Consider the following 21,969-nt stretch of genomic DNA (forward strand, 5'->3'; position numbering starts at 1 on the left):
TGCAGCGCCTTGGAACCAGGGTGAAGAAACCAAGGGGATCAGGGTTCAAATTCCCATGGATTGAGCCTGGGCCCGGCCTACATCACTAGGTTGTTGTGTGTGTTTTTGTTTTTTTTTATATGATGATCTTTATTGGGTTTTTTTAAAATTATATACTATAAATACACATATTACATTACATTTTACATTTGTTCTTGCTCTCAAGAGCTGACTTCCCTCCTTCCTTCTTTTTTGTGTTGTCTTTGACTTTTCGCATTGCCTTTATCCATTTTGTATATAGTTCTTCACTTTTTGTCCATGAAATGTCTGTAAACAAATAAAGCTTTCTATATGTACAATTCTTGTTCTCTATCTATATTCATTTACAAATACTGTTCAGCAATGGTCATACTATATATATTTAATTCATTTTGGTATTGTCCAATAAATTTCTTTTCTATATTCCCGTTATGATGATTATTTCAATTCTATTGGTTTCCCTATTTCACATCATCTTCTCTATATATAACATAAATTTTCCCCATTCTTCTGGATATGTTTCGAGTTGGGACAAAACTATAATGTATGAAAACGCAGTGATAATATTCGACCTGCTTGTGTTGTGTTCAAGCAGAAACTGCTGTCCTTTTTGTACCTTTAATGGTTAAGGGGAAAACAGAGTTCTCCATTTCCCCCCCAACCTAGAGAGGAAGGAAATGGAAAGCAAGGGGGGCCGCAATGAGAGTTGCACCTTCTCCTTCTAGGAACTGGGTTTTTGTGTTCCCTTTTTGGAGAAAATTGGAGGAAGCTTGTGCCTGTGGATGCTGAGTGTTAAAGGTGCATTATTTTTTTTAAAAAATGGGGGGAATATAGGGGGCTGGTTGGACTTGGGAGAGGGGTGGCTGCAGGAGGAGAAGAGAATGAATGGTAGTGGAAGGGATCACTGTGCAGTGGCAAAACACCTGCTTGGGGTGCAGAAGGTCCCTGGAGTGATGCTGCCAGTCAGTGTAGACAATAGGTAAAGGTAAAGGGACCCCTGACCATCAGGTCCAGTCGTGGCCGACTCTGGGGTTGCGCGCTCATCTCGCTTTACTGGCCGAGGGAGCCGGCGTACAGCTTCCGGGTCATGTGGCCAGCAGGACGAAGCCGCTTCTGGCGAACCAGAGCAGCGCACGGAAATGCCGTTTATCTTCCCGCCGGAGTGGTACCTATTTATCTACTTGCACTTTGACGTGCTTTTGAACTGCTAGGTTGGCAGAAGCAGGGACCGAGCAACGGGAGCTCACCCCGTCGCGGGGATTCGAACTGCCGACCTTCTGGTCAGCAAGTCCTAGGCTTAGTGTTTTAACCCACAGCGCCACCCGCGCCCCTAGTGTAGACAATAGTGAGCCTATTTAAAAATCTCTTCCTTTTGAACCATGGGGACTAGCACCTTCCTTGAAGGGAAGGGACCGCAGCTCAAGGGTGGGGTGCCTGCTTGCATGTAGAAGGTCTCAGGTTCAGTCCCCGGCATCCCAAGCAGCCTCCCCTACAAAACCCTGGAGAGTTGTCGCTGCCAGTCAGTGCCAGCAGTACTGAACTAGATGTACCAAGGGTTTGGCTCAATAGAAGGCAGCTTCCTTTGTTCCTAAGATTCTCGGAAATTAGGGGGTGACTCAGAAGCAACAACATCCAATGCCCTTTTAAAATGTGTTGGGGCGGGATATTGGGTTGTTTTTGTTTTGTTTTGTGATTTTATATTGTGATTTTATCTCATGAACCGCCCTGAGACCTGCAGGCTTAGGGCGGTATACAAATTTAATTAACAACAACAACCGCAAGAAACCCTTGGCAGAGGGAGGGACAGGCCCATTAGATGCAAAACAGTAATTTTTCTGCTATTTATAAAATGGAAAGAGTTGGGCAGAATCAGGTCCCTCCATAGAATCGTAGAAAGGGATCTCCAGGGTCATCTAGTCCAACCACATAAATATATATATATATGTATTCTAAATGAGTATATATGAGTAATATATATATATATATATATATATTCTGTTTTACAATTTAGAATACTCATTTAAACATCCTTGTAATATCAATGACTTCCCTTCTTCTCTTTCCATGGTTCATTTTGGATAGCATAAATCCCTGCATATTTTATATAAACTAAACCATTCAGTATTCCATTATTGCATCCATCAAAACTTATTTACACTGTTGAAGTTATCTTAATGCTGCCAACATTTTCAAGCGTACACAATCCCCCCCCATATATACAATAAACATTTTCCAGTCTTCTCTAAACGCATGTTTGTCTTGTTCTCTTATTCTATATGTTAAGTCCGCAAGCTGTGCATATTCCATCAGCTTAAGTTGCCATCCTTCTTTAGTTGGGACCTCGCTTGTTTTCCATAATCCAGCCATTTTCGAACCGTCACAGGTTCCCCATCTGTGGCCCAAAAGACAACCAAGTGCTGCCATATATTGTACCACGACTAAGAATAGCGATGCTGTCCCTTCAGGCTCTGATAGAAACATAGGAGGCGGTTATATTCAGGCAGAGGCTCTCCCAAGATTTCATAGAATCATAGAATCATAGAGTTGGAAGAGACCACAAGGGCCATCAAGTCCAACCCCCTGCCAGGCAGGAAACACCATCAGAGCACTCCTGACATATGGTTGTCAAGCCTCTGCTTAAAGACCTCCAAAGAAGGAGACTCCACCACACTCCTGGGCAGCAAATTCCACTGTCGAACAGCTCTTACTGTCAGGAAGTTCTTCCTAATGTTTAGGTGGAATCTTTTTTCTTGTAGTTTGGAACCATTGCTCCGTGTCCGCTTCTCTGGAGCAGCAGAAAACAACCTTTCTCCCTCCTCTATGTGACATCCTTTTATATATTTGAACATGGCTATCATATCACCCCTTAACCTCCTCTTCTCCAGGCTAAACATGCCCAGCTCCCTTAGCCGTTCCTCATAAGGCATCGTTTCCAGGCCTTTGACCATTTTGGTTGCCCTCCTCTGGACACGCTCCAGTTTGTCAGTGTCCTTCTTGAACTGTGGTGCCCAGAACTGGACACAGTACTCCAGGTGAGGTCTGACCAGAGCAGAATACAGTGGCACTATTACTTCCCTTGATCTAGATGCTATACTCCTATGGATGCAGCCCAGAATTGCATTGGCTTTTTTAGCTGCCGCATCACACTGTTGGCTCATGGCAAGTTTGTGGTCAACCAAGACTCCTAGATCCTTTTCACATGTACTGGTCTCAAGCCAGGTGTCACCCATCTTGTATTTGTGCCTCTCATTTTTTTTGCCCAAGTGCAATACTTTACATTTCTCCCTGTTAAAATTCATCTTGTTTGTTTTGGCCCAGTTCTCTAATCTGTGAAGGTCGTTTTGAAGTGTGATCCTGTCCTCTGGGGTGTTAGCCACCCCTCCCAGTTTGGTGTCATCTGCAAATTTGATCAGGATGCCCTTGAGTCCATCATCCAAGTCGTTGATAAAGATGTTGAATAAGATCGGGCCCAAGACAGAACCCTGTGGCACCCCACTAGTCACTCTTCTCCAGGATGAAGAGGAACCATTGATGTGCACCCTTTGGGTTCGGTCACTCAGCCAGTTACAAATCCACTGAGTGGTAGCATAGTCAAGTCCGCATTTTACCAGCTTCTTTACAAGAATATCATGGGGCACCTTGTCAAATGCCTTGCTGAAATCAAGGTAGGCTACATCCACTGCGTTCCCTTCATCTACCAGGCTTGTAATTCTGTCAAAAAACGAGATCAGGTTAGTCTGACATGACTTATTTTTCAGAAATCCATGCTGACTATTGGTGATCACAGCATTCCTTTCTAGGTGCTCAGGCAGGGGAGGCTCCCATCCATGCCAGGAGAGGTCAAGGATTGAACCAGTGGCCTTCTGCATGCAAAGCAGATGTTCTGCCCATGAGCTATGGCTCTCTAAGTCATTAGGAACATTGGAAGCTGCTGTCTCAGATCATTTGTCCATTTGGCTGGCAGCAGCTTTCCAGAGTTTCAATAATAATAATAATACACAATTTCATTCCTTCCTACATTTGCAGAACAAGACAAAGGGCCTGAGTTGAGAGACAGGCATCCCCAACCCTGTGAGTGAAAATGGCTGCAGAAATCCCAGCAGCCTCTCTGGGTCTCCAGCTCCAGTGGGCAGCAGAGGCCGGTGCGGAGACAGGAATTAAAACGGAGCAGGCAGAATTGGCAAGGCTGGCACCAGAGATGGCACCGGAAGGGACTGTCTGTCTTGGGGGCACAGAGGGACTGCATCCGAGCCAGACGGACCCACAACGTATCAAAGAGGAGCCAGAAGGGGAGCTGTCGTCCCGGCAATGGGAAACCCAGTGGCAGGAATTCCTCCGGACTGTGCAGGCCCCACACTCTAAGGAAGAAGGAAGCCCACAGCTCCTAGGGGATGGGGTATGGGGCGAGGCAAAGCCTTCTGGGTCCTCCTTTGAGGGAGCAGCCGTTCCCAGCCAGGGGGCTGGAGCAGGAGACAGCAAGACCAGCCAGAGAAACATCGGGCAAGCGAAGGAAATCAAGATGGAGGATGTCAGCAGCTCTGAGGCTCATGGCCAGCTCTTCAGGCAGCTCTGCTACCGGGACGCCCAGGGCCCTCGCGAGGTCTACGGGCTCCTGAGGGAGCTTTGCCATCAGTGGCTGAGGCCAGAGAAGCACACCAAGGAGCAAATCCTGGAGCTGGTGATCCTGGAGCAGTTCCTGGCTGTCCTCCCCCCGGAGATGGAGAGCTGGGTCAGGGAATGTGGAGTGGAGACCAGTTCCCAGGCGGTGGCCCTGGCAGAGGAGTTTCTCCTGAGGCACCAGGAGGCGGAGAAAGTGGAAGGGCAGGTGAGAGAAGCATTTGGGGGTCCAGAGTCGACAAAGGGGTTAAAGAAGTGGCCATTTTGCTAAGAACATGACTCCCCGATCACCCAATGAATGGTTGTGACTCCCCGGAGATTAATGCCAGGGATAATGCAAGCTGAGAAGTGAACGTGTTCTCTCTTGCTCTGCAGGGGCTGAATGGGAAAAATGTTTTCTGCTCCTCTTTCAGGGACTGAGGACCATTGGAGAGGCGGCTGCTTGTGTCACTGAAGGAGAAAAACAGGAAAATAGGGCAACCTCCGGTAATAATTATTTCTCCACCCTTGAATCATGACTGGAGGGAAAAGTGGGGGATTTTGTGATCCAAACATCTGTATGTCAGACAGGGCTGGGCAATATCTGGTTTTCAACATTGCGATATGTCACCAGCTACACAATGTGATATACTGTAATGGTTGTGAGGGGGTTACTTGTGCGTAAATTGCCTTCAGTTTAGTTAGATTGTTTGCTCAACCATGTTTAGGGTTAGAGCTCGTCCTCCGTGACCTGTTAGTCACTTGCAGAATCCGTCAGTGGGCGTTTCTTGAATCTCTTCCAGCATAAAAGCTGTTTGACCCCAAGTCTCCTCCTATGTTCCCTGCGCGGAACGCGTCTGCGCAAGTAAGGGGAAGGCAGGGGCGTGCCAGCGCTCTCTCCGCTAGTTTCGGTTGAAGGGTCTTGGAGCTCTGACACCGCTTCCTCCATCTCCCTCTCCTCTCTATTGGTGTCACGCTGAATTCCTTCCCCCCTGCTGGTTCCCTCTCTGGCATCGCTCTGAAGCCCTGCCTCCGCTTCTTGCCCTGATGTCAGTTCCCTGACATATACCAATATATCACAATGTTTGAAAGTATTGCAGGAGGCATGGTCACTTGAGAAAAACTTATCTCTGTCCATTTCCTCCATGCTCAAAGTGGCTGGGGAAACCAAGTCAGATGGGTGGAGTGTTCTTCTTATTATTATTCCATGCATAATTTTATAGACTTCTGTCATGTCACGTCTTACTTGATTCCCCCCCCCCCCCAAAAAAAAACCCTTGTGGGAGAAGATTTGCTTTGGGCTTCAACACAGAAACTCACACCACATTCACAGTTAGAGGGAAGGGCCCAGAGAGTCTTTGATTGCTCTCTGTTAGAACTGAAACTATATAGGAAAATGCACATCACCTTGGCTGTTTCTGACAGATTGGATACTAAAATTCCTAGGCACTCCATGTCCTGATGAATAGCAGAGTCCCAGAAGCATATATTTGGAGTGGATGTGTCATGTAGTAATAAAATATGCAGAGTCAAAGGTCCATCAGTAAAAGAAAAACTTTTACTTAAAGGCAAAAGGGCTTTGTTACAAAAAAAAACACGAACCTAAGCTTCAGAGAAAAAACTGCAAATGTGTGAGGTACAAACGAAAGTGAGAGAGAGAGCAGCTTGCTGAGCGCACAAATTTATCTCTCCTGGCTCAGCGTGACCTTGAGATAGTCAAAGCAATATTTGCAACAGCAATGAACCTTCTAGAATGAACTAGAATCTTCCAGCATTTTCCAGTTTCTTCCCTCAAAGACTTTAGCCATGACAGTTTCATCCTCTGGCCAAGCAGGTTCTGCCACCTCATTGTCCCAACCTCTATAATCCACCTGCACTCCTTAGAAATACTTACTCAAACCACTTTTTTTGCAGTATGTGCAGAGCCTTTCTCGTACCTTATCTGCAGTTGTCTTTCACTCTAGCCTCATAATGGGTTTAATAGGATTTCTGCCTCACACTGCAACCTTTTCTCCTGGAAAGTTGCTCCTGTTCCATTAATTGAGGTTCGTATCTCCCTCTCCTCTTGCAGGTGTTGGCGGAGAAAGTGATCAAGATGGCAAAACGCTGAAAGGGGAAACTGAGGCAAAGCAGGCATGGAGGACAAAACTTGTCGCTCCCGAAGGCGATGATGTGCATGAAGTTCAGATCAAAGAAGAATATTGCGTTGGAAACGACAGGACTGAATTCCCTCTATGTGCAAAAAGCTTAGCTAGTAGGTCACACCTTATTGCTGACAGAAGAATGCACGCTGGGGAGAAACTGTTTAAATGCGCTGACTGTGGGGAGAGCTTCAGTGGCCGGAAAAGCTACGTTATCCACCAAAGAATCCACACAGGGGAGAAACCTTATAAATGCTCGGACTGTGGAAAGAGCTTCAGGCAAAGGATACAGCTTACCATTCATCAGAGAATACACACAAGTGAGAAACCCTTTACGTGCTCAGAGTGCGGAAGGACTTTCCGATGCAGCTCAAACCTCATTTCCCATCGGCGAATCCACATGGCGGACAAACTCTTCCGATGTTCGGTGTGCGGAAAGAGCTTCAACTGGAGCAAAAGTCTGACGTTGCATCAGAAAATCCACACGGGGGTGAAACCCTTCAAATGCTCAGAGTGCGGGAAGATCTTTAGCAGGAGCAAAAGTCTTAACTCGCATCTAAGGATCCATATGGGGGAGAAGCCATATACGTGTTCGGAGTGTGGGAAGAGCTTCAGTAGGAAGACTAGCCTTACTCTGCATCAGAGAAGCCACACGGGTGAGAAGCCGTACATGTGCACCCTGTGTGGAAAGAGGTTCAGTAGGAGCTCAAACCTTCGGTCTCATAAGAAAATCCACACAGAGGGGAAACCGTATAAGTGTCTGCAGTGTGGAAAGAGCTACCGTCACAGCATCACCCTTGGTATTCATCAGAGAAGCCACACAGGAGAGGAACCTTACATGTGCCCAGTGTGTGGGAAGAGATTCGGTCATAAGCATCACCTTACTTCACATCAGAAAATACACACAGGCGAGAAGCCATTTGCCTGTTCCCTGTGCGGAAGGAGCTTCAGCCACAACATCAGTCTTAAGAGACATCAGAGAATCCACACAGGGGAGAAGCCGTATAAGTGCTCAGAGTGCGGGAAGGACTTCAGTCGGAGTACCAATCTTAGGTCCCACCAGAGAATCCACACGGGGGAGAAACCGTACACGTGCTCCGAGTGCGGGAAGAGCTTCAGTCGGAACACCAGCCTCACTTACCATCAGAGAATCCACACGGGGGAGAAACCCTATAAATGCCCGGATTGCGGAAAGAGCTTCAGTCGGAAAACGGGTCTTACTTCTCACCAGGAAACCCACAAAGGGAGGAACCGTATCAGTGCTCGGAGCATGGAAAGAGCTTCGACAGTCACATACCCTTTAACTAACGCGAAAGAAACCGTGGAAGGGAAAATGGAGTGAATCCCAATGAGCACAGAAAGAACTTGGTGCTGGCATGCAGATCTTCCAAATGATCCTTCTCCAGAAGGTGGTTAGACTGGATATTTTCCGGACTTCTTTTCCCCCCACATTTGTTGTTCTTGTGTTGTTTAGTCGTTTAGTCGTGTCCGACTCTTCGTGACCCCCTGGACCAGAGCACGCCAGGCACTCCTGTCTTCCACTGCCTCCTGCAGTTTGGTCAAACTCATGCTGGTAGCTTCGAGAACACTGTCCAACCATCTCGTCCTCTGTCGTCCCCTTCTCCTTGCGCCCTCAATCTTTCCCAACTCCAGGGTCTTTTCCCAGCAGTCTTCTCTTCTCATGAGGTGGCCAAAGTATTGGAGCCTCAGCTTCACGATCTGTCCTTCCAGTGAGCACTCAGGGCTGATTTCCTTCAGAATGGAGAGGTTTGATCTTCTTGCAGTCCATGGGACTCTCAAGAGTCTCCTCCAGCACCAGAATTCAAAAGCATCAATTCTTTGGCGATCTGCCTTCTTTATGGTCCACCTCTCACTTCCGTACATCACTACTGGTTTTCAAATTTAGAAAAATGCAAAAGAAAAGAAAAAGCTTACGGTGCAAAACATGCCGTAGCACGCTATATAAATAAGTAATACACAATTAACTGGATCAGGCCTAAAAATACAATGGGAAATTAAAGAGGAAAAACACAGAAGAAAGGGAAGAGTGTGATTGTGTCTTTGTGTGTTTTGCCTTTGCTGGGGGATTTCCTTGAACTCTGTGGACGCCTCTCGCTTGTCTGGATGAAGGATGGAGGTTTGGATATGAGTCTTCACAGCAGACCTCATGATCAGGCTTTCCCAAACTTGGGTCTCCAGCTGTTTTCAGACTACAATTCCTATCATCCCTGACCACTAGTCCTGCTAGCTAGGGATGGTTGGAGTTCTAGTTCAAAAACAGCTGGAGACCCAAATTTGGGAAACACTGGGCCCAGATGGTATGGGGAGAGGGGTCCTCCTCAGGTAAAGGTAAAGGGACCCCTGACCATTAGGTCCAGTTGTGGCCGACTCTGGGGTTGCGGCGCTCATCTCACTTTATTGGCCGAGGGAGCTGGTGTACAGCTTCCAGGTCATGTGGCCAGCATGACTAAGCCGTTTCTGGTGAACTAGAGTAGTGCATGGAAACGCCGTTTACCTTCCCGCTGGATTGGGACCGAGCAACCGGAGCTCACCCCGTCGTGGGGATTCGAACCACCGACCTTCTGATTGGCAAACCCTAGGCTCAGTGGTTTAGACCACAGCGCCACCCACCTCCCATGGCAGAACCCTAGACCCTTTGAATTGATCTAGGTGGCAGACAGGTACAGCTCTGCCTTTGGGGAAGAATAAATGGAAGAGAAACACTTAATTGCTATTTCCATTATAAAAGCGTTTATGCTATAAAATAAAGTCTTTATAATGGAAAATAAAGTTTATACACTGCTAATCAAGCAGTGATTTTAAAACACACACCTCAAAGCGGTTTACAAAGAGAACGAAAGAGTGAAATAATCAGTAAAAAAAAACCCTCCTATAATATTCGAAAGATAAAATCAACAATAAGCTAAAAACATATGCAGCGGCACTCTACATATCTGGGTTTAATAAAAATAAATGTTTTTAGCAGGTGCTGAAAGAGCACAGTGAAGACACCTGCTTGATGTCAATAGGCAGTGAAGGACCTGCCGCACTAAAAGATTGATTTTGTACCAACGCAGAACGGGGATTATGTGGCGCCTGTCAGTTCCGCAGATGGAAGTGGTTGAGTGGGCAAATACATTTTATTTTCTTTTGTAAAATTCAATCTTTATTATTTTTTAAAAATATACATTTATACAACATTCAAACAACGCTCTCTGGTTTTGTTTGTAACAAAAAAGAAAATGATGGCAACTGAAGCAAAGGTACTTTGTATACCTCACAATACACATGACACTACAATTTATGAAAAAAGAAAAGAAAATAAAGAAGAAAAAGTAGTTGAGGTTTTAAAAAAAGACTTCCAAACATCCTCATTCAAAGTGCTGGTGTTGACCTTTAAAGCCCTAAACGGCCTCGGCCCAGTATACCTGAAGGAGCATCTCCACCCCCATCATTCTGCCCGGACGCTGAGGTCCAGTGCCTAGGGCCTTCTGGCGGTTCCCTCATTGCGAGAAGCAAAGCTACAGGGAACCAGGCAGAGGGCCTTCTCGGTGGTGGCGCCCGCCCTGTGGAACGCCCTTCCAGCAGATGTCAAAGCGATAAACAACTACCTGACATTAAGAGTCCTCAACAGGCTCATCACAGCTATCTGCCAATCACCCATTCCCACCACCCTTCTGAGTAATACCCCTCCCCACCTTCCCACTATTTAGAAGGGTCTGGGGACTTCTGTTTCAGTGTATCTGAAGAAGTGTGCATGCACACGAAAGCTCATACCAAGAACTGACTTAGTTGGTCTTTAAGGTGCTACTGGAAGGAATTTTTTGTTTTGACTATGGCAGACCAACACGGCTACCTATCTGTAACTGACATTCAGAAGACATCTTAAGGCAGCCCTGTTCAGGGAAGTTTTTAACGTGTGATTTTACTGTATTTTTGGTTTCTATGGAAGCCGCCCAGAGTGGCTGGGGAGGCCCAGCCAGATGGGCGGGGTATAAATAAATTATTATTATTATTATTATTATTATTATTATTATTATTATTATTATTATTATTATTATTTTTATTATTTTTATTTATTTATTTATTTATTTTTTATTTTTTATTTTTTATTTTTTATTATTTAGTATTATTGCACGTTATCTGTTAAATACACTTTTACCGCAGTTTACGGCAGCATGCACTCTATATACATGAAAAGCACGTGGCTTCCCGCAACAGGAACTATAGTTTCCCCCTGATGGTGCTACAGTTCCCAGCAGCACCCTTAAACAACCACTCCCAGGATTCCTCTTTTTGGGGGCTTAGTCGTGCTTTCAAAGCACGGCGCGCTTGCAGGCTAAGGGTTAAGGCAAAAGAGTCCCGCTTCCTAGAGAGGCGGCTGGAACGAAGGACGGGATTTATGAATGGGAAGAGTCGCATCCTGCCCCTCCCCCGCCTTTGATCTCCCTCCCCCGCCCCCCACGCGCAGCCGCCTTCCTCTCCCTCTCTTCCTTCCCTCCCCTTTCCAAACAAGGGATCTGGAGAGCGCAAACCCCTCGGGCTGAATCGGGGTCCCCGGGGCTGCTGCGGAAGGAGGGTGAGTGGGGAAACTGAGGCAGGCAGGGGGGAGAAGGAGGGCTGGGATTGTTGGAAGGGGCCTCGCGGAGAGACCCCAGCCGGCGCTTAAAGGCGAAAGGCAAGGAGGCAGTCTCGGATTGAGGCAGGCTTCAGAAGAGGATGCGTGGGACGGCATGGACTTGGAAAGGGACCCCGGGGTCATCTAGACCAACCCCCTGCCATGCAAGGAATCCCCGGGTGGGGATTACCCTGGCCTCTGTCGGGAGGCAGCAAAACGGATGGATTGCATTGACATCCGTGAGACTGGTTCATATCCAAAATAATAATAATAATAATAATAATAATAATAATAATAATTTATTTATACCCTGCCCATCTGGCTGGGCTTAATAATAATAATAATAATAATAATAATAATAATTTATTTATACCCTGCCCATCGGGCTGGGCTTAATAATAATAATAATAATAATAATAATAATAATAATAATTTATTTATACCCTGCCCATCTGGCTGGGCTTAATAATAATAATAATAATAATAATAATAATTTATTTATACCCTGCCCATCTGGCTGGGCTTAATAATAATAATAATAATAATAATAATAATAATAATTTATTTATACCCTGCCCATCTGGCTGGGCTTAATAATAATAATAATAATAATAATAATAATAATAATTTATTTATACCCTGCCCATCTGGCTGGGCTTAATAATAATAATAATAATAATAATAATAATTTATTTATACCCTGCCCATCTGGCTGGGCTTAATAATAATAATAATAATAATAATAATAATAATAATAATAATTTATTTATACCCTGCCCATCTGGCTGGGCTTCCCCAGCCACTCTGGGCGGCTTCGCAAAAATACTGTAATACATCCAACATTAAAAGATTCCCTAAACAGGGCTGCCTTCAGATGTCTTCTAAAAGTTTGGTAGTTGTTTTCTTTGACATCTGGTGGGAGGACGTTCCATAGGGTGGGTGCCACTACCGAGAAGGCCCTCTGCCTGGTTCCCTGTAACTTGGCTTCTCGCAGTGAGGGAACCGCCAGAAGGCCCTCGGAGCTGGACCTCAGTGTCCAGGCTGGACAATGGGGATGGAGACGCTCCTTCAGATATACTGGACCAAGCCCGTTTAACATTATTGTTACTACAAAAAAATTCCTTCCAGTAGCACCTTAAAGACCAACTAAGTCAGTTCTTGGTATGAGCTTTCGTGTGCATGCACACTTCTTCAGATACACAGTGTATCTGAAGAAGTGTGCATGCACACGAAAGCTCATACCAAGAACTGACTTAGTTGGTCTTTAAGGTGCTACTGGAAGGAATTTTTTTGTTTTGACTATGGCAGACCAACACGGCTACCTATCTGTAACTGGAATTATTGTTACTGTTGTTGTTATTGTTATTCACTGACAGATTTTCATCTATTATAAAAGTACATAGTAGCCTCTCGGTTTTCTTTCTACAGGCCAATTACATTCCGTGTGGGACGCTGCTATCATAGGCAATGTGCAACATTATCTTTTATTAAATTAAATTTCGATACTGCCCTTCATCCAAAGATCTTGGGGCTGCAAAGAAGAGGCAAGAGGCAGGGAGTCGCCTTCTGTGAGAATAGTCTTGGGCTGGGGTATAGTTTAGGGTTTTCATACCTTTATTTTAGATCTGGTTACGTAGGACTTGTTCAATCTGATTGTGTATTTTTGGGTGTTTCGTTTATTGTTTATGATTGCTTTTGTTGTGCCGCAATTGTGCATTTTTTCCATGTTGTATGGTCTGAACTGATACCGTGGCTCATTCCGTAGAGCAAGAGACTCTGAATCCCAAGGTTGTGGGTTCAAGCCCCACATTGGGTAGAATTGAACCCGGGATCTTCTGCATGCAGGACAACTGCTTTACCCCTGAGCTATGGCCCTTCCTGGATTTTGTAGCTTTTATTCTGTGCCGGATGAATTCCCTCGCTCCCACATCCTCATTCCCAGCCTCTCACTTCCCTCTTGCTTGCTTTGTTTACAGGAGGAAACCTTCATCCTTAACCAGGTGGATTTCCAGTTTTTCCTGCAAAGTACCTTCTCTGATTGGCAACATGTGCAATTGACCTGTTTCCTATGCTGGATTCGCCTCCACCCTAAATCCCAGGCCGTCGAAAAGATTCAGCAGCAAGGAAAGGAGCCGCTCCCGACCTCTCGGGAGGCGCGGATCGAAGATGGGAGAGCGGGAGCTGGCTGGGTCCCTAGCAAGACAGGACCCTTGCATCACCCAGACTAGCAGCAGCGGGGGATTCTGGGAAAGAACCACGCAGGAGATCCTGGGCGAGGAGATCGTCTTCAGCTCAGACGCTCAGCGCCAGCGTTTCAGGCAATTCTGCTACCAGGAGGCCGAGGGACCCCGAGAGGTTTGCAGCCGACTCCACCATCTTTGCTGTCGGTGGCTGGAGCCAGAGCGACACACCAAGGCTCAGATCCTGGATTTAGTGATCCTGGAGCAGTTCCTGGCTGTCCTCCCCCCGGAGATGGAGAACTGGGTCAGGGAATGTGGAGCGGAGACCAGTTCCCAGGCAGTGGCCCTGGCTGAAGGTTTCCTCCTGAGCCGAGCAGAGGAGAAGAAACAGGAAGAGCAGCAGGTGAGAGATTCATCCAAGTAGAAGCTTATTTTCCTGCAGTGTAAGACTATCAGCCTGGATTGGCTTGTGGTTTTGTTCTGCCTGCCAGAGGCAGTAGATATCTGTGAATTGCAGTTTCTGGGACTTACAAGTAGGGAAATTCCTGCTGTTGTGCTCAGATCCTGTTTGTGGATGTTCCCGAAGAGGGATCTGTTTGTCCACTGTGAGAACAGAATACTGGATACTTGAATTTGCCCCTAAGCAGAATATTTTTAGGACTCGCCTTATTTTTGAGATTGCAAGTTGTTTTAAACTGTTTTTAATATTGTGTTTTCACTCTGCACAAACTACAGTTCCCAATATTATTTGTGGGTGGGAACCCATGGCTATTCAAAGTGGTCTGATAACTGCTTTAAATGCACAGGGCCGATGGGGCCTTTGTAAGGCAAGGCACATTGTAATGGTTTTTAGAATGTTTTGACCATTTTACAATGTTTTGGGGTTAAAAATATTTTTTATTTAATAAGCAAAATAAGCCAAAGGTAAAGAGCATGCAGAAATACCAAAGTATTACAGCAGGTTGGAAGCAGCAGAAAGTGGACATTATCACTGAACTTGTTCCAAAATATTACAAAAATGACCCATGTTTTGGGTGCTGCTTTAAAAAAATAAATAAATTGTGTATCTGTTTGTCGCCTCGGGGGAAGAAGAGTGGGATGCAATTAATAAATAAATTCCATAAAGAGATGATGATTATTTATATCTCATCCTTCCTCTCACAAGAGCCCAGCACAATGAATGCTTTTTGTGGGGGATGCGGAGGGAAATGCAGCTTTTAAAAAGTTAAAACAAAACCACAGTAGAAAATACAATGCTTAGAAACCCGCTTCCTTCACAAAAACATCATTTGCATTTCCCACTCCACCCACTATGCGGCCCTCAGAATGTTGCCCAGATGGGAATGCGGCCCTCACCCTGGAAAAGCCTCCTTTCATCTGCTCAGAACTCAGAACCTTGCCTTTTGCTTGCATCCTTTTTAAAAATTATTTCTCTCCTCTCCCTCACCTGGGTCCCTTACATCGCTTCCAGCCCCAGACGCTGCCAGCAGAATCGGTCCCCGCTTCTTCCAAAGCCGAGATACCTCCGTTGGACTCCAGGCGAAGTCGGTCCTCCTGGGGGAACACGCAGGAGGGCGAAGGAAACCCCAGCTCCCTGGGTGAGAAGGGGCAGAGAAGATTTCACGTTCTGCTGGGTGTGCGTAGGAATCTAATAACAGTACAGTGGTACCTCGGGTTACAGATGCTTCAGGTTACAGACTCCGCTAACTCAGAAATAGTACCTCAGGTTAAGAACTTTGCTTCAGGATGAGAACAGAAATCGTGCGGCAGCAGCGGGAGGCCCCATTAGCTAAAGTGGTACCTCAGGTTAAGAACAGTTTCAGGTTAAGAACAGACCTCTGGAACGAAGTCTTTTATTTACTCACGGGTTGTTGTTTCCAGAACAAAAATTTCAGGAAGAAAGGTCGGCGCTCACCGGCAACAGCTACGCGGCTTCGCTCCGTTGATTGCGGAACGACCCTCAGCGCCGCTACCCCCTCCGCGATCCGGAGCCCCTTACGGGGTTCCTTCAACGTTTTGGGGGTAGCTCCTGGCGCCCGCCGGGTCCCAAGACCGCAGGCTTCTGCCGCCTGCGGTTTTCCGATGTGGGTCTCCGCTTCGCCGTAGCGGACGACCCTTTTCAGCGGAGCTACCCTCTCCCGGTTAGAAGAGGGCAGCCATTACCATTTCGCGCCGCCTCCGGAACGAATTAAGTACTTAACCCGAGGTACCACTGTATAAGCTGCCTTATCCTGATTCAGACCATTGGGTCTATCTTAGATTAGTGTGTCAAACACCGACTGGCATATTTGAATCCTGGCATCTCCCAGAGCCCTAGCCCGAGACTCTAACCACTACAACACACTGCTGTGCGTGCTCTCTCTCTCTCTCTCTCTCTCTCTCTCCCTCCCTCCCTCTCTCTCTCTCTCTCTCTCTCACACACACACACACACTCCCTCCTGAAACACTAAAAAAAATGTTCCTAAAGCAATGCAATGCTTCCCACCATTGTTGTTGTTGTTGTTGTTTAGTCATTTAGTCATGTCCGCCTCTTCGTGACCCCCTGGACCAGAGCACGCCAGGCACTCCTGTCTTCCACTGCCTCCCGCAGTTCGGTCAAACTCATGCTGGTAGCTTCAAGAACACTGTCCAGCCATCTCGTCCTCTGTTGTCCCCTTCTCCTTGTGCCCTCCATCTTTCCCAACATCAGGGTCTTTTCCAGGGAGTCTTCTCTTCTCATGAGGTGGCCAAAGTCTTGGAGCCTCAGCTTCACGATCTGACCTTCCAGTGAGCACTCAGGGCTGATTTCCCTAAGAATGGATAGGTTTGGTCTTCTTGCAGTCCATGGGACTCTCAAGAGTCTCCTCCAGCACCATAATTCAAAAGCGTCAATTCTTCAGCGATCAGCCTTCTTTATGGTCCAGCTCTCACTTCCATACATTGTGTCATTTCAGGTGGAGGCATGCCAGCGGCCATGCAGACTGAGCCTTCTCCTCTTGCTGATGGAGGGGCACCTGTGGCACCTGGCCAGGTAGGTAGAAGTTTGGGGACAGGCTGGGCGCCTCTGTCCCTGGGCTACTTGTCAAAGGACAAACGGCGAGAGGCTGCGTGGCACCCTTTGAGGGCAAAGCTGACCTGCTCAGTGTCGCCCTCCCTGCATGGGATCCTTAGAAGAAGAAGAAGAAGAAGAAGAAGAAGAAGAAGAAGAGGAGGAGTTTGGATTTGATATCCCGCCTTTCACTCCCTTTAAAGAGTCTCAAAGCGGCTCACATTCTCCTTTCCCTTCCTCCCCCACAACAAACACTCTGTGAGGTGAGTGGGGCTGAGAGAGTTCAAAGAAGCGTGACTGGCCCAAGGTCACCCAGCAGCTGCATGTGGAGGAGCGGAGACTCGAACCCGGTTCCCCAGATTACAAGACTACCGCTCTTAACCACTACACCACACTGGAGTAGCAGGAGGAGCAGACTGAACGCAACACCTCTTAACTGCTGCCTTAATTATTATTGGTCAAAATTGGTGGCGGGGGCGATGAGAACAACATCCTTGAGAGAAAATCCGGGGCATCATATGCCTGGTTACCAATACGGTGGGAAAACAAACCTCATGATTTAGTTTGCAGCCTTGTAGACTGTTTCAGAGCATTTCAGAGTGATGGTGCCTCGCAAAACGAAATTAATCTGTTCCGTGAGGCTCTTCGTATAGCGGTTTTTTCGTCTTGCGAAGCAAGCCCATCGACAGCTTAGCGGATTAGCGCTATTAGCGGTTTAGCGGCTTTTAGTGGATCAGCTGATAAGCGGCTCAGCGGCTTAGGAAAAGGGGGGGGAGGGGAAAAAACCCGCAGGAACTCGCAAGACATTTTCGTCTTGCGAAGCAAGCCCATAGGGAAATTTGTTTTGCGAAGCGCCTCCAAAACGGAAAACCCTTTCATCTAGCGGGTTTTCCGTCTTGCGAGGCGCTCGTCTTGCGGGGCACCACTGTAAGTTGAAATGCCAAAAAACGAAACAAAACACCAAACTAAAAACAATAAAGCCATTCCAACGTAGCATGGACAGCGAGCCCCTTCTGAAGTTGTCACAGGGTGACTGACGTGATTTTATATCTCCTCGCAGACACAGATAAGCATGTGACCTGGTGTGTAGCACTCTTTGCAACTGCCGCTAGGAAAATTAGAGCAAATTATATAGCCGAGGTAGCCACCAACTGTAAAGGAGATGAATTTATTTGACCCTTTCTACAACAAGCTATATTCTTTCTTTATCACCGAATATAATTGCACATTGTATTAATTAACATTATTTTTAAATATATTAGTAGCCATGAGATAATTTTAGCTTATAAATTTTATTGTTTAATGTCTTAATTTGTATAAGGTACTTCTATAGCTCTGTTTAGAGTAGGTAATGTCTTGATAATATAAATGTTTTAAGTTTTTTGTATCAATTCAGTATATTTTCTTTTAATTGTTGAATGAGTTTGTGTACATTGCGGCAGCCTTTGGCTATGTGCAATAAAACAGACTGACTGACTGGTGCTAAGCCCCGCCCACCAGCCAAACTGGCCTGTGGTTGGTGAGAGGTGCCAGGATGTGGCTTACAATAATTGATAATAATAATTTATTCAATGATGAGGATCTGTTGTATAGTCTGCAAGGAGAAACTGTTTTCTTCTTCTTCCCCTTCCTTTTTTTTTTTATAAATATTTATTAAGGTTTTTAAATATAAAACATAATAAACAATCTTACTTCTTTCACCACAATTTCATCACTTCTTTGGGCTCCCTCACGTCTCCCGCTCCCATTTACATCGTTAAAAAATTTTTTCCAAACAAATTATCAACTTGTTTACAATCTCATGTCCACTCACACATATAATCTAGCGCTTCTTCCAAAAAGTTTTATATTTTCTTTAGTCTCACTTATCATCAAATTTAAATCTAGTTTAGTGGTGACCAGTTTTTTATAATCTAGCATCCTTCTTAACATTCAACCAAATTACAATGTTTTTGTAAATACATCTTGAATTTCTCCCAGTCTTCCTCCAACTTCTCTTCTCCCAGATCACGGATTCTGCCGGTCATCTCGGCCAGTTGCATATAGTCCATCAGCTGCATCTGCCACTCTTCCAGTGTGGGTAGATCTTGAGTTTTCCAGTTTTTTGCGATGAGAATCCTTGCTGCCGTTGTTGCATACATGAAAAATGTTCGATCCTTCTTTAACACCTTCTGGCCGACAATGCCCAGAAGAAAGGCCTCTGGTTTCTTTGTGAAGGTATACTTAAATACCTTTTTCAGCTCATTATATATCATTCTTCTTCTTCCCCTTCCAGGGTCTGGTGACGTTTGAGGAGGTGGCTGTGTATTTCACAGAGGAGGAGTGGGCTCTGCTGGATCCGGACCAAAGATCCCTGCAGTGGGAAGTCATGGTGGAGAATTATGGGATTCTGGCTTCCCTGGGTAAGGCTTATTGATTTAACAAAACCTATATACTGCTTGGTTGCATATTTTTTTTTAAAGAAGCAAACTTCTAAGCACACAAAAATGATAAAACATTAAAATCATCAAGAAAAGCAACTAAAAGCAGGTATTTAAAACATTCAAAAGATGCTTAAGAGATCATTAAGATGATTAAGAGCTAAAACACATGCCTAAACAAAAATGCACTAAGCTGTCAATTGGCAAGGAGTTCCACATTAACATTAAGTGCTGCCACATTAAGATAGATTTCTTGCATTGTTTTGAGTACAGTGGTACCTCGGGTTACAGACGCTTCAGGTTACAGATGCTTCAGGTTACACACTCCATTAAGCCAGAAATAGTGCTTCAGGTTAAGAACTTTGCTTCAGGATAAGAACAGAAATTGGGTTCCGGCGGCAGCGGGAGGCCCCATTAACTAAAGTGGTGCTTCAGGTTAAGTACGGACCTCCGGAACTAATTCAGTTCTTAACCTGAGGTACCACTGTGTGTAAACGGAGTCCTTATCTAGAGGTTCTGCACAGGAGTCACCTTAAACAGCATCAGAGGCCTGTCACTCCACATTTTCAGTTAATGACAATCAGCAAAATTAATTTAATATTGACCAGATCTGTCCTCCATTCTGGTGTGAGCAGCAGTCGTTCCCTCATTTAGAGGCTCCATTTTTTCCTCGTGATCTTACTAGTTTTTTCTCTTTCCTCCAGCAGGAGATGGGTGGAAGAATGGGAATGAAGTAACACCGTGCGCGGTCTCCTTGGAAAAAGCCAGACGTTTGGAGGCGGAAGAGCAGAAAAGGGAAACTGAGGCAGAAGAGAAGAGGGGAAATCCCTTCCTTGCTTCCGACTTCCGCAAAATCCACGAAAAGACGGGCGCCGAAAAGAAGCGGATCGTGTGTGCCGTGTGTGGGAAAAGCTTCAGCCGCAAATCGCACCTTAACGAACATCAGAGAATCCACACGGGGGAGAAACCCTACAAATGCGCCGAGTGCGGCAAGAGCTTCCGCCGGAGCACGGACCTCTCTTCTCATCAGAGAACCCACACGGAAGAGCAGCCCTTCAAATGCTCCGAGTGCGGGAAGAGTTTCCGGGGGAGCTCGGACCTCCGGTCTCACAAGCGGATCCACACCGGGGAGAAACCGTACGCCTGCTCTCTGTGTGGGAAGAGCTTCAGCCACAGCATCAGCCTCAACTCTCATCAGAGAATCCACACGGGAGAGCAGCCGTTCAAGTGCTCCGTTTGCGGGAAAAGCTTCACGCGCAACACGGGCCTGACTCTGCACCACAGAATCCACACCGGGGAGAAGCCATACACTTGCTCCTTGTGCGGGAAGAGCTTCAGCCACAGCAAGAGCCACGCCATCCACCTCAAAGTGCACGCAGGGGAGAAACCCTACACGTGCTCGGAGTGCGGGAAAAGCTTCATCGGGAGCTCGTATCTTAAGTCACATCAGAGAATCCACACAGGGGAGAAACCCTATACGTGCCCCGTATGTGGGAAAAGCTTCAGGTGGAGCACAAACTTTAACGAACATAAAAAAATCCACACAGGGGAAAACATGGTGAATCCTAGGAATCCCTGGATTGGAGAAAGTCCCCCTGGTGGGGCACAGATCTTCGTAATGGAGGATTCACTCTAAGGCAGAGCTTTCCAAACTTTTCAACTTGGGGACGCACTTTTGAGACATGCGTCATTTTGCGACACAGCAGTTCAGTTTTACTAGCAAACCGGAGGTTAAACTCGCGAGACACTGCAGCCGACACACAGTTCAGAAAGCTCTGCTCTAAGGAGCAAGGAAGGCCGTAGATCAAGGGTCAGCAACCTTTTTCAGCAGAGGGCCGGTCCACTGTCCCTCAGACCTTGTGGGGGGCCAGACTATATTCTTTTGGGGGGGGGGGAATGAATGAATTCCTATGCCCCACAAATAACCCAGAGATGCATTTTAAATAAAAGGACACATTCTACTCATGTAAAAACACGCTGATTCCCGGACCTTCTGGGGACCGGATTTAGAATGCAATTGGGCTGGATCTGGCCCCTGGGCCTTAGTTTGCCTATCCATGCTGTAGAGACGAAAGCTCTCCCAACTAACAGAAAATCCTAAGCTCAAACCATATCACAAGAGGGAGAGCCAGTGAGTGTGAAAAGGAAACTGTGGTGGAAGACAACATTGGGAGCGGCCGCTGGGACCATATAACACCGGTCCTAAAATATCTACATTTGCTCCCAGTACATTTCTGAGCACAATTCAAAGTGTTGGTGTTGACTTTTAAAGCCCTAAACGGCCTCAGCCCTGTATACCTGAAGGAGCATCTCCACCCCCACCGATCAGCCTGGACACTGAGGTCCAGCTCCAAGGGCCTTCTGGCGGTTCCCTCCCTGCAAGAAGTGAGGTTACAGGGAACCAGGCAGAGGGCCTTCTCGGTGGTGGCGCCCGCCCTGTGGAACGCCCTCCCATCAGAGGTCAAGGAAATTAATAACTATCTGACTTTTAGAAGACATCTGAAGGCAGTCCTGTATCAGGAAGATTTCAATATCTGATGTTTTGCTGTGACAACCCAGGATTACAGAATGTTGACAGCACATTCTTTGTAAAGAAACCAGAATTTGGGCAGACTGTACAATCTGTCAACTGAGAGAGAAGTAATCATGGTCTGTCTGAAGGCAGATGCCGGTCTATATTTTTATTTATTTATCTTGCTGGACTTTCCGACTCTCGATCACGGGTGCGCTTCCTTTTAACTCTCCACCCCGAGAGTTATCTGTCCCATGCCTGATAGCATCGTATCGCTTGCGGTGTTCCATTGTCTCTGTGTTGTGTTAATAAAGATTTCCCCTCTAAACTTGGATAGCAGCTTGTGTGTCTGTTTTTTTTTTTTTAAATTAGATTTTATTAAATAATACAAGACTGTCAAAAAAAGCAATAAAAGACAAATTTCAAACATATACTTATAAACATAATTATTTATGT

The 21,969-nt window shown here is 46.1% G+C and overlaps 3 protein-coding genes across 4 annotated transcripts in view; 2 read left to right on the plus strand and 1 right to left on the minus strand.

Moving 5' to 3' along the window:
- LOC309336711 (uncharacterized protein) overlaps positions 1 to 21,969 on the plus strand; it is a 70,784-nt gene that overhangs the window by 34,974 nt on the left and 13,841 nt on the right. The gene's annotated exons all lie outside the window — the stretch shown is intronic.
- Positions 1 to 21,969, minus strand: part of LOC309336627 (uncharacterized protein) — a 64,087-nt gene that overhangs the window by 32,668 nt on the left and 9,450 nt on the right. The gene's annotated exons all lie outside the window — the stretch shown is intronic.
- LOC309336331 (uncharacterized protein) lies at positions 654 to 20,754 on the plus strand. The gene is made up of 10 exons (XM_081851951.1): positions 654 to 816; positions 4,045 to 4,843; positions 5,049 to 5,121; positions 6,686 to 8,095; positions 11,272 to 11,334; positions 13,436 to 13,956; positions 15,025 to 15,151; positions 16,487 to 16,563; positions 18,857 to 18,983; positions 19,706 to 20,754. Exons 2-10 carry the CDS (start codon positions 4,100 to 4,102, stop codon positions 20,635 to 20,637), a joined length of 4,074 nt encoding a protein of 1,357 aa, XP_081708077.1. The 5' UTR covers positions 654 to 816; positions 4,045 to 4,099; the 3' UTR covers positions 20,638 to 20,754.

Source organism: Podarcis erhardii (genome assembly GCF_964252035.2).
Source record: "Podarcis erhardii genome assembly, chromosome: 2".
Taxonomy (NCBI): Eukaryota; Metazoa; Chordata; class Lepidosauria; order Squamata; family Lacertidae; genus Podarcis; species Podarcis erhardii.

What these genes read in the sequence shown, in the direction of transcription:
- LOC309336331 (XM_081851951.1), top strand. Translation starts at nt 4,100, where the DNA reads ATGGCTGCAGAAATCCCAGCAGCCTCTCTGGGTCTCCAGCTCCAGTGG. An exon ending in CGTGGAAGGGAAAATGGAGT is followed by an intron (nt 8,096 to 11,271) that starts GAATCCCAATGA and finishes TTTCCAAACAAG; the next exon opens with GGATCTGGAGAGCGCAAACC. An exon ending in AGGAAACCCCAGCTCCCTGG is followed by an intron (nt 15,152 to 16,486) that starts GTGAGAAGGGGC and finishes GTGTCATTTCAG; the next exon opens with GTGGAGGCATGCCAGCGGCC.